At 40.8% G+C, this 13,312-nt stretch overlaps 1 protein-coding gene and 1 pseudogene across 2 annotated transcripts in view; one reads left to right on the top strand and one right to left on the bottom strand.

Moving 5' to 3' along the window:
* The window catches only part of dcp2 (decapping mRNA 2), a 65,681-nt gene that overhangs the window by 14,736 nt on the left and 37,633 nt on the right, over window positions 1–13,312 (bottom strand). For both annotated transcript variants that reach the window (XM_033646992.2, XM_033646991.2), the window contains exon 8: window positions 593–698. In XM_033646992.2, the coding sequence (XP_033502883.1) occupies window positions 593–698 (106 nt within the window). The remainder of the gene's footprint in view (window positions 1–592; window positions 699–13,312) is intronic.
* On the top strand, window positions 6,720–7,935 carry LOC144458781 (uncharacterized; annotated as a pseudogene).

The following is a 13,312-nucleotide window of genomic DNA, read 5'->3' as shown; positions in this document are numbered from 1 at the left end:
GGCTGCTTAGGGCCCAATGGTGAGTACAGAGCCCCCTGGAGCACTGGAAATGTCCGACGGATGTCAGTGTTTACAGAGGAGAAATTAGTTGTGCTCAGTCAGGACCAATGGACTCCCTGTAGTAAGAATTCACTTTTGCTACGCTAGGCCCGAAGATAGGCAGCAGGCTGTCAAACTACCCCCATGTGATCCTAAAATATGCCTGGAAATGGCAATCATGGAGGCGAAGCTCCTGGACCAACTGGTGGTACTCCCTGTCATCCACCCCTTTTTTTTTAGGGTCTCATGTACGCACACAGATCTGTTTCCCTGTGCCCAACAAACTATTTGCTGACAGGCCCTTACCCTCAACCAGAGCTTAAGTACCCTCTGCCTGTCCATTTTAGCCACTAGATACTAATTACTGTAAAATAAATAAAATAAAAAATTAATGATAAATAAAAGGTAGATTGATTACATGGGAAGGTTAGGGTAAGAAGGTGATGGGGTGGTTGCCTGGCTACAATAAAAAGGCGCAGCAAGCGTTTCTTTATGAGTAGCAACCTGCAAAACACTTTCTGTGTGATCGGGGCCGAGTCCTGTCTTTTCTAACCTGGTTGATGTCATACTGGGTCAGCTGGCCCAGAGCCTTCTGCTGCTTGTGTTTTGCCCAGTCTCCTGGAAATGCATCAGTGCTGGTGAGGCGGCGGGATTTGGACCTAAAAGATGGAAGAAAAAAACAAAGACAAGGTGGATGGTCAACTGCTGATGGCCCAGATGGTAATGCCTTTAACTTCTGCTATATATCTAAAAGATGCAAATATCTAATCACCTAACTAAATTACAAGCAGAGTATTGTTTTCAGCCAATTACAATAAAAAACAAAGAGGGGTTGCTATTTTAATAAGCATTAAAGTCTCATTTATTCACAACTCCACCATTACAGACCAAGAAGGACGTTTCATCATCATTTACATCTCAATCAACAATAGCCCGGTTACAATTGGCAATGTTTATGGCCCAAATACTGATGACCCATCTTTTTTCAATAATTTCTTTTCTTCCATCTCCACTAACTGTAATGGCCCAATCATAACACAGTCATCAACCCATCACTAGACAGAACTAACACCTCAAAGAAATGCACCTGGCAGTCTACAGAAACAATATAACAGTTCATGAGCGATATTGGTCTTAGAGATAGTTGGCGTTTGCAACGCCCTACCGCAAGATAGAGTTCTCAACGGGCCCAAAAATTTAACCTGAAACTGAAATGACCCGAGGGACTTGAAGCCCGAAACCGGCCCGGCCTGACATCATCACATACATCACTGGGTACGAGCGCGACTGAACCCGAGTTTTTTTTTTTTTTTTAAATGGAAGGGGGGAAAAATTATGCTCCCCCTGTGCGCCTCAGCAGTCTGGCTTCCCTGGCTCAAATACAGTATCTTTAATCACTTAAAGTCAACCAATCATTCATGTCCCAAAATAATATTACCAGACAGACAGGCTTCAACGTCAGCGTGGGGGAGAGCAACCATTGTGCATCATGTAGTGCTGCGCCACTGCATTTAATGAGCCGCAGCCGCTCTCAACACTTTTCCTGCACCTGAACGCTGACTGACTGACTGAACTTCGCTTACACTTCACAGCAGCATATCTTGTTTTAGTATTATTATTTTTTTCGTCAGAACAGAATTCAGCATTCTTTATTTTTGTAATTCGCATATTCTTCTTGCTTAATTATTATAGCCCTATTATCATCCCCCTTACACACACACACAGCAGACGATACTTCAACTTCAACTCGAACACTTCATTAAAAACGGTAACTATAACCTTCAAACATCAACAACATAACATTGAATAATGAATGGATTTGGAATAATCTTAACAGACATGCATATTTTCTTCCTCACAGGCTGCTCAGAAGTGAGAACCATGGACAGCAGCATTGTGTGTTAGTGCTGCTGTCACACCCTCACCCGGTGCGCTTCTCTGACAGACACACTTTTTATTTATTTATTTATTTTTTTTAATCTCTCTCCGCTGTCCAAGCCCGACTCAGCCTGCCCCAATTAACTTAATTAGTCGGCCCAAACTGACCCGACCCGTCGGGCTTATTCGGGTCGGGCTCGGGCTCAGGTTGAAATTGAGAACTCTATCGCAAGACAATATTAATTTTTTTCACCAGTTCATAAATCATTTTCATGTATTGACTTCTTCCTCACCAGCAATTCAATTATATCAAATATCTCAGATTCAATGATCCACCCCATAATAATCAGTAACCATGCCCTGGTAACATTCACATGGAATACAATTTATCCGCATAAACCTACCACCAGGTGGCGCTTTAACACATCCCTCCTCAATGACCCAGAATTTGATAGCCTTATTAAAAGAGAGTGGGCATCCTTCCTTTAAATAAATGATTCCCCAGAGTCATCTCTGTCTGTTCTCTGGGAAACAGGTAAAGCAGTTTTAAGAGGTATTATAATTTAATTCTCCACCTACAAAAAAGGATAAAACAACAATAGGAAGCTGAACTGGAATAAAAAAATCCAGCAACTTGAAGACATCAACGCAAATAACCCAACAGAGGAAACACAGAATGAATTAAGGAAATATAACTTCCCAGTTGAATGAAATCTTAAAGGGAAATTTCGGTTTATTTCAACCCGTATCCTATCGTCCTAAATTTGTTTCAAGTGACTAGTGACATAGAAATAATAGTTAGCATGTTAGCCGTTAGCCTAGATACAGCTGTAGCATCAGACCTGTTAAAACGTAAGTGAACGGGCAACCTTCAAGTGCAAAGTTAGTCCACTAAACAAGCTTATTTTCCACAAAGACCGCCTCATATTGTTAGGATAAATGTCAGAGAACATATAGAAAACAACATGTAAACGTGTTGTCTTACCTTACCGGTGTGCTGCCATGTTTGTTTATCCCTCTAGCTCTGCTTTCCAAAGCGCGGCCGAAATATATCTCGCCAGCTCTAGATAAAGCCCAGCTGGATACTAACGTTATTCCAGGTGGAGGTGCCTCGTCCTCGGTCACATCCAGACCTTGAAAATAAGGCTGCAACCGGTCCCATTCCTTGCAACAGAGGCATTCCTCTTCTGTGGGCACTGGAGCACAGCATTCACAGGTACACCACCAATCTCCAGAGCTATGCAGCCTTGAAGCAGCCATTCCTCCTCTCTTGTCCTCTAACGTTACCTGTTGCACCTCTCTCTCTCCTTCCTTCAGGCTACTGTCCGGTTCTGCCTTCCAGCTGTTGTTGCTTGTTCAGGCACGCTATGAGATCGCTGCTTGTTCTCGCGATATTTTGGCCGTGCTTTGGAAAGCAGAGCTAAATGGTAAACAAACATGGCAGCACACTGGTAAGGTGTTTAAGAGTGTTGTTTACATGTCGTTTTCTATATGTTCTCTGACATTTATCCTAACGATATGAGGCGACAAAGATCCATCATTAACATCAAGCTACCATCCAATTTCTCTTATTAACGCTGACATTAAAATCATTGCTAAAACACTCGCCCACAGAATGGAAAAAGTTACGTATCTCATCCATAATCCACACAGATCAAACCGGTTTCATTAAAGGCAGACAATCATCCAATAACACATGTAGGCTCTTTAACATAATAGACTACTCATCCTAACAACAAGCACAAACTATCATTGCCATATTAGATGCAGAAAAAGCTTTTGACAGGGTTAATTGGTCATTTCTCATTTCTACAATGCAAAAATTTGGCTTTGTGGAATCATTTATTAACTGAATTGAAATTTTATACACAGCACCTTCGGCCACAGTAATCACCAATGGACTAATATCACCACCTTTGACACTGCACAGGGGGACTAGGCAAGGATGCCCACTCTCTCCCTTCTTATTTACTATTTTCATTGAACCTCTAGCCGCAGCTTTTCAACAGAACAATAACATTAAAGGAATCCAAACACCAAACGCACACCATAAAATTCGTCTTTATGCCGATGATATTTTACTCTTTTTAGAAAACCCCCACTCATCCCTACAGGAAACAATAAAACTCATAGACTAATTTTCCGGAATCTCTAACTACTCTATAAACTGGCAAAAATCCGCTATCATTCCATTGCACAGAAACAGCTGGGATGTGGCAGCTCAAACTCCACCTTTTCCATTATGCACCAGTCACATTACATATCTCCGTATTAATATCTCCCCCAGGCTGTCAGAGCTGCTCAATCTCAACTACACCCCACTTCTCAAAACAATAACTGACAAATTTCTTTGCTGGATGAACCTCCCATTCTCCATATTAGGCCGAATTGCAACAATAAAAATGTCAGTACTTCCTAAAGTTAATTATCTCCTCTCCAAAGGCACAGGGAGGACTTGCCGCACCAAATTTCTATCGTTATTACCTTGCAAATCAGTTGCAATACATACACAAATGGATCCATCCCCATCAGTCAGACAATACATGGCTGGATATAGAACAGATATTTTGCGAAAACATCACCATCTCAGACTTACTATTTCTTAGTCATTCAATTAAACACCACCAGTGTTTCAAAGTAATAACAATATCAGCAACTCTGACAGCCTGGTGGAAATTTCATAAAGTCACAAATTCCACATTAGGCCCATCTAAGTTCACTCCGATCTGGAACAACCTTGACTTTCTCAGCAACAAGAAACCAATTCACCTCCACTCATAGTCAAATAAAGGGATCATCCACTTACAGCACATCATTCAGAATAACACACTAGTTCCATTCGCTCACCTGGCCCAGGAGTTTGGCATCAGGAACAATCAATTTCTTGAATACTCACAACTCAAATCATCAATTCAAGCCGCATTCGACATAAAAACTACAAACCTGAATCTTCCACCATCATGTTCAGACTTAATTAATATTCAATCAACAAAAAAACTTCTCTCCAAAATATACAGAATTATCTCATATTCGGACAAAACACTCTCCATACCAACAATAAAATGGGAAAATGATCAGTCAATTGCTCCTGATGCCAACTTCTGGAATCAAATCTGCCAAAACATCTATCTCATGACAAAAAAATGCAAATCTACAGTAAATACGATACAAGATACTTCACAAGACACACTACACAGGACAGAAAATGTTTAACATGGGATTCTGTTTTTTTTTTTTTTTTAAAGATTATTTTTATGGGCTTTTTGCCTTTAATGACAGGACAGTGAGTGAAACGAGGAGACAGAGAAAGAGTGGGGACGGACATGTAGCAAAGGGCTGCGAGTCGGATTCGAACCCGCGGCCGCTGCAGCGAGGCAATGCCTCTGTACATGGGGCACCAGCACTATCCACTATGCTATCGACGCCCCATAACATGGGATTCTCATCTGAAATCTGTACTAACTGCACCCAAAAGAAACCGGACATTTATATCCACGCCATCTGGTACTGCACACCTGTTCAACAATTTTGGTATGAGGTCATAAAGTCACTGTCAAACTTCTTGGCTGCCACATCCCCTTATCTCCCTCTCACTGCCTACTTGGCGACACCTCAACAATGAATCTGACAAGTCCCAACAATAAATGAATTCTCATAGCCCTAACTATCGCCAAGAAAACTATCCTCATGAACTGGAAATCCAAAAACAACATCAGTATAGCACAGTGGAAAAACTTACTCATCGACCACTTCTCCATGGAATATTCCACCCAACACTCAGCAATAGAACCCCTCTCCATCTGGTAGTGTTTTATGGTCTACTGGTACCAACGGTAGACCGCATCACTAAAACACCACGGTACATATGATACCATAATGTTGGAGTACCGTAGTACCACGGTACCTCACGGTACCACTACTGTGGGATAAGTTCAAAGTCCAATCACAAGAGTGTCCAATAACAGCACACGGAAGCCACCTGGCACTCAGTATGCTGCTGCAGTGGTTTGTTTTTCATTGACATTTAAGGTATTAGCTGAGCTATTGAGTACCTTCAAGCAGTGAAAGTTATTATTTATTTCTTTATACTTGTAGGCTAGATTTGTTTATATATGCTACAGTTTGTTTTCCACAGAGCTCTACAGTGCGAGCATTTTACTCGCATTTGCGACTAAAAATAGTTTTGTGCAAGCAAAAGAAATCATTCAGGAGCACGCTGTGCGAGTATAGATTTCAACCAGCAGCAGAAACGAAAGGTGAATTCTGCCGGTTGTGGGTTGAACGGGGGTCACAGACAGGAATATGGCGGAGCACTATGGCCACCGCAAGATAACGGTTTACCGGCGACCGAGAAGCCCGGCTCCAGGTCCAATAATTTCGTCTTCGTTGGTGTCATGACTGCCCAGAAGTACCTGAATAGCCGAGCCATGGCGGCACACAGGTATGTGACGTGTCAGAGGAGAAACGAGCCATTCACATTTCTCTCTTTGAGGCAGGTAACGGTCCACAAACCTCAGGGAAGGGACAGGGAGGATGGGAGGCCATTTATATCAGAATGTGATATGTTATTGTGTTTTTATGCTATATTATATCATATTATCATATTACCTGGTATTGCGGTGAGTGAGTTGTGTCATTTCCGGTGTTTCTGTGACAGCGTCTCTGTACTGCTCTGGTGAATTCTACTAGCCTGCTTTCTGCTTTCTCACTTCAGTTGCTTTAACGTCTACTCCAAGTCTTAACCCACACTAGTTCTATTTAAGCACTTATAGCTCTCCTCCTTTCTACGACTTTCTCGCTAATCTCTTAGCTGTTGTTTGCACGTTACTAGCCTTGGTAGCTACATTAGCTTTACAGCTAGCGATGGCTTCTCCTTCTGCTCTTTCTTGCTCGGTGTGCCAAATGTTCAGTTATGCCTCTGCCTCCTTTAGTGACAGTGGTAATTGTAACAAGTGTAGCTTATTTGCTGCATTGGAGGCGAGGCTTAGTGAATTAGAAGCGCGGCTCTGCTAGCTGTCCTCCGGTAACTCCCGTTCAGCCGGGAGGTTGGGTTACGGTTCGCCAGAGGCGTAGCTCCAAGCCGAAGCCCACGGCTCACCACCAGCCTGTTCACGTTTCCAACCGCTTTTCCCCACTCAGCGACACACCCGCTGAGGATAAAACTCTGGTTATTGGCAGCTCTATTCTGAGGAACGTGAAGTTAGCAACACCAGCGGCCATAGTCAAATGTATCCCTGGGGCCAGAGCGGGCGACACTGAATCAAATTTAAAACTGCTGGCTAAAGCTAAACGTAGATTCAGTAAGATTGTTATTCACGTCATACAATGACACCCGGTTACGCCAATCGGAGGTCACTAAAATTAATATTGCCTCGGTGTGTGAATATGCAAAAACTATGTCGGACTCCGTAGTTTTCTCTGGACCCCTCCCAAATCTGACCACTGATGACATCTTTAGCCGCATGTCATCACTTAATCGCTGGCTGTCCAGGTGGTGTCCAGCAAACAATGTAGGTTTCGTTAATAGTTGGCAAACTTTCTGGGGAAAACCTGGTCTTATTAGGAGAGACGGCATTCATCCCACTTTGGATGGAGCTGCTCTCATTTCTAGGAACCTGGCAAATTTTATTAGTAATTTAAATCCCTGACAACCCAGAGTTGAGACCAGGACTCGGAGACACAGTCCTATACGCCTCTCTGAGCTTCTAGTTCAGTTACCCAGCCATAGTTTTCATAGTTTTATACAAACGGTGTCTGTCCCCCGACCACCTAAATTATTTAAATCTAAAATTAAACAAAGAGGAGTTGTGCATAACAACCTCATAAAAATTAAAACCTCTTCTGTGACAGAAAGACAAAACAGGAGAATTAAATGCGGACTGTTAAATATCAGGTCTCTATCATCTAAAGCAGTGTTAGTAAACAAATTAATATCAGATAATCATACTGATTTACTCAGTCTCACTGAAACCTGGCTGTGTCAAGATGAATATGTCAGTCTCAATGAATCCACTCCTCCCAACTCTAGTCTGTTAATCAGCCCTAAACCTAAACTAGATTATAATTCATTTGAAAGCCTCGTTCTTACTCTTTTACATCCGACCTGGAAAACCTCGCAGCCACTTTTATTTGTTATAGTGTACCGTGCTCCTGGCCCGTATTCTGAATTTGTATCTGAATTCTCAGAGTTTTTATCCAGTTTAGTTCTTAAATCAGATAAAGTTATTATTGTAGGCGAGTTCATAATGACTCCCTGGCTACCGCGTTTATCTCATTATTAGACTCCATTGGCTTCAGTCAGGGTGTACATGAACCCACTCACTGTTTTAACCATACCCTTGATCTAGTTCTGACGTATGGAATTGAAATTGATAACCTAACAGTCTTTCCACAGAATCCCTCGCTATCGGATCATTATTTGATTACTTTTGATTTCTTTTTACTCGATTACACATCACTCAGCAACAGTTACTATACTAGATGTTTATCAGATAGTGCTGTCGCAAAATTGAAGGAAATGATTACTCCGTCGTTAAATTCAATACCAAGTCCTTCAGTAACAGAGGTTTTCCGTACCGACTTTAACCTCTCCCGAATTGATCATTTTGTTGATAGCGCCGTAGGCTCGCTGCGAACAACACTCGACTCTGTAGCTCCTCTTAAAAAGAAGTTAACAAAGCAAAGAAAGTTCGCTCCTTGGTATAACTCTCAAACCCGTAAGTTAAAACAAATATCGCGAAAGTTTGAAAGGAACTGGTGATTAACCAAACTGGAAGAATCTCGTTTAATCTGGGCAGACAGTCTCAAAACTTATAAGAGGGGCCTCTGCAATGCCAGAGCAAACTATTGCTCAGCTTTAATAGAAGAAAACAAGAATAAAACAAGAATAACCCCAGGTTTTTTTTCAGCACTGTAGCCAGGCTGACTGAGAGTCAAAGCTCTATTGAGCCTTGTATTCCTTTAGCCCTTAGCAGTAATGATTTTATGAGCTTTTTTAATGATAAAATTCTAACTATTAGAGGCAAAATTCATGACCTCCTGTCCTCAGATAGTAGGCCTACCTATCTAACCTCAAACACAGCTGTAAGACCAAATATATATTTAGTTTGCTTCTCCCCAATTTCTCTTCAAGAATTGGCCGCAGTGATTTCTTCATCTAAATCATCAACGTGTCTCTTAGACCCCATCCCAACTAGGCTACTTAAGGAGGTCTTTCCTTTAGTTAACACTCATATATTAGATATGATCAATATATCCTTATTAACAGGCTATGTACCACAGTCTTTTAAGGTAGCTGTAAATCTCTCTCTCTCTCTCTCTCTGTCTCATTGTGTCATACGGATTACTGTTAATTTATTATGCTGATCTGTTCTGTACGACATCTATTGCACGTCTGTCCGTCCTGGAAGAGGGATCCCTCCTCAGTTGCTCTTCCTGAGGTTTCTACCGTTTTTTTTCCCCGTTAAAGGGTTTTTTTGGGGGAGTTTTTCCTTATCCGCTGTGAGGGTCCAAAGGACAGAGGGATGTCGTATGCTGTAAAACCTGTGAGGCAAATTGTGATTTGTGATATTAGGCTTTATAAATAGAATTAATTGATTGATTGATTGATTGATTGATTGACCTTACAGCATATCATATTAAGGTTGTTATGTTGTGTTGTATTACATTATATAATGGTATACCATAGTGGAAATAATGATTGGTATTATAGTATTATTATATCATTTTATATTACATTATAACATTAATATCATACCCTCTGTCTCTCATCCAAACACACACACACACACACACACACACACACACACACACACACACACCTATATACTTATATACTCATTTCTCAAACCCAAAACTGCTGTATGCTGCTGTCTGTTGTTTTGTTGGTTTTTATTTTTGTTGTTTTTGTTTGTTTGTTTGCTTTGTTTTGTCTACTAAGTGCACTTCATTTGTCCTGTATCACTCTGTTTGTTGTCATGTAATTACACTAATAATAAAAAACTTCTGCTATTATTATGTTATTATGATACAGACCCAAAACACATAAGTAATCACCAGCCAAAAGAAAAACAAATAACACCTGCCACTACAATTCTAGTTTTTAAACTGAATACGCAAATTCTAAAAGATATTCTATCAGACACTTACACTGAAAAGACAGAGTCTACAGTGACAGCTAGAACTCATCTAAGCCAAAAATGCAAAGAGTTTCCCACTTAAGGCCTTCAAACACAAAAGCCCCATTTCCACCAAGCAGTCTGGTACTGTACAGTTCAGTTCAGTTTGATACACTTTTTTTTCCATTTCCACTGTGAAAAGTTGTGGATGGTACCAATGGAAGTGTTCCTTACGTCCCCATTTTTGGGTCACCCCGTTGTTAGGGTACCTAGTACACAGATCTGGTACTAAAAGGTTGCGCTAGTAACACTGCAGTCTGTTGACTCGTCAGTAGCAGACGGTCACTCTTGTTTGGGCTGAGCTGTGGCTGGTTTATGTAACCACTGTTCATACTATGGCATATTGGTAAACTATAACTATAAAATGACATTATGTTTTGCTGCCTCTTGCAGTAGCTGCAGTCTGAGAAAAAAATTACTTAATTCACTGGGCTGGCAACTTTTAAGGAGGAATGTTTACCTATAACGTTACTCAGTGCATGAGTTGACGACGTGAATCCATCAACACCCCTTACATTCCAATATGACAACTTTGACCATTCCAATAGTTTTTATTGTCTCTCATGGATGGCATACACTTTCAGTAATGAGTGGATCTTCAAATATATATTAATTTTGACTGGACTATGTGAACTGCATATATTCTAATCCTCACTTGGAGAAAAAATAAAGCGTTGCAGAGCATTGTGCCTGTGGGCTACAGCAACACTAAACCCCTGGGAAGGGGTCCTGAGAAGGAACACTTGCTATTTTTAAATATCCATGGAGAGAGACTCTCACTGCAGCCTGTTCTATTTTGTTCTGAAAATGTTGGCGTGCAACCCCTTTCTGTGGACAAAAAAATGAGGTGCAGACTTCCCTCTTTGTCACTGGTGAAAATACAGAAAACACAGCAAGGGCTGGATGGAGCAGTGAGTGACAACAACCCTGCCCAGATTTAAGAGTACTGTTTGAGGTGGAAACAAACAAATTTGATACACTAAATAAATTCACACAAACATGCAATTTAGCAAAATTTTACAGTTTGTAAGAAGGTTCTCCAGGATAACCTGCAAAAAACAGGATAAAAAAAATTAATAAAGTGTTTTTGTTTTTTTGCATCCAGACAGGATTACTGACAAGAGCTGATACTTTCACACTCGTCCAACCACTGTAGCTCAGAATAATATTTACAGACTTTGTGACAAAAACTGGGAAAAAGTTATACATCGTCTTTTAACAGAAAATAATCCATACACTGTTTAGCATCTCCCATGATTATAGATGCAACATTTGGTTCATAGAGACCTCATCTGGCATGTACTACTTTTCCTCTCTTCTCTGCTGTTGCAACAGAAACATTTTTTCCCATCTCATTTCATATTAACCTACCTATAAACTAGCAGCTGATGAGCAGGTAGTATACAGCAGGTTTATCAAAGAATTTTCACAGAAAAAACAAAAGAAAAAAAAGATTCCTGCTGCTGCTGGAAGCCAGGTTGATGAGAGCTGGAAAACCAAACCAAGCATCTGACTGAAGAAATAAAATTAAAAAAAAAAAAAAAAGCTGCAGAGATTGTGATTATTCTCTGTGAGACTGCTCTTTTTTTGTTTCAAATAACAGAAAAACAGTCTGGGCCCCATTTCCCAGTTTCAATGTGCCTTAGAGCTCTATGAAGATCTCTATGAACTTTTTTTCCTACGAGCGTTTCCCAAACCGTCCCTTAGCGGTTGCTCGTAAGGAGGGCTGCTAAGGTAAATTGTAAGTTAGAGCTGTCCTTCACCACGGTGCTGAAAGTGTATTAATTGATGCTGCACGCATCGATTGACCTTATATAAAGGTAAATAAATGACGTTGTAATATGAAAAGTATTTGCTTAATAATTTTACCTCCATCAAATATTATACCATAAATGAGGCTATGCCTTTTACAGAACATCTGCTCATCTACTTGAAGCCTAGTCCACACATACACAGTTATTTTTAAAAGCAGCTCTTTAAAACTAAATTTTCGTCCAGACGAGCGTTTTGGCATACGTGTTTGTCTCCCTTTTTCCATCACTGCAGATCAATGCCAGTTTGTGTCTTACATATAAGTTTTCCAACATTAGTTCTGTCAACGTATAGACTGCAAATCTGTTGTTGTCACACAAGAGACACTTGTAGCAGCAGCATATCCACGTTTCATTGCTCTGTGTGTGTGTGTGTGTGTGTGTGTGTGTGTGTGTGTGTATAACATAACTAAATACAGGAATGTATGTTGTTCAGCTTTAGACAGAAAAGAAAAGACACACTCCTTTATGTACCTTACACACCACTATCTTATTACAGTCAGCATTCAACTCCACAGAAAGTGACAATGTCCATGTACCATATACCTGATTTTGTTTTTGTACTTGTCAATTCATACGTAGGTATGTTTTCAATGGGACATTTGTGCTGGCACTATCTCTATTAACCTGAATAACTGTTACTTCTTTGAACAGAAATAGCTTTAACCAAGTAACAGCCTTTCATATGAGTATTAACTGTGTGTGTGTGTGTGTGTGCATAAAAACGTAAAGCCGCCAGAAGCTGTACCTCTGGGCTGAGGGCGAAGTTGCACTTGTTAGCTCTGGAAATGTGCGGAGACTAGTGTTGCACGGTATACCGGTACTAAAATAGTACCGCAGTACTAGAGTATTCCAAACGGTACTATACTGCATTTGGAAAATACCGGTACTTTGAAATTGATTCAATTCATTAATTTAGTTAATTTATTTTACTCATTTATGCACACAAACGCCTTTCTTGTTCCTATTGGAGCACAGATTGCACAAGTGGTGTGTATGACAACACCTGTATCAACATTCGCAGCTGGTGTACGTGAAAAAAGACAAGAGAAAGTCTGCCTCGCAAAGGGAGACAACACGAGACAACACCAACTTGGTGAAACTTTTGAGCAACCAAACCATGACGTACCGAAAAGTAGCGAAAAGTAGCGAAATTCATATTGGTATGGGTACTGAAACAAAGATTTTGGTATCGTGACAACACTAGCGGGGACACAAGTGCAAGCAGTTTCAGGATCTCCTCACGTGGCAGCCGGTATTTGGACAGGATGGCACTGTCTGAGAGGACATCAAGCTGACTGAAGTTTGTCCTTATAAAATGATTAACATGAACCAAATGGCTATGCGGACGGCGACGCCTTTGGTTCAGTTGATTGGGCACAACGATACGCTGTAATGCAGCCATAA

Source organism: Epinephelus lanceolatus, chromosome 19, assembly GCF_041903045.1.
Source record: "Epinephelus lanceolatus isolate andai-2023 chromosome 19, ASM4190304v1, whole genome shotgun sequence".
Lineage (NCBI taxonomy): Eukaryota > Metazoa > Chordata > Actinopteri > Perciformes > Serranidae > Epinephelus > Epinephelus lanceolatus.
The sequence above is the reverse complement of the archived record's forward strand: the minus strand, read 5'-3'. Positions and strand labels throughout refer to the sequence as shown.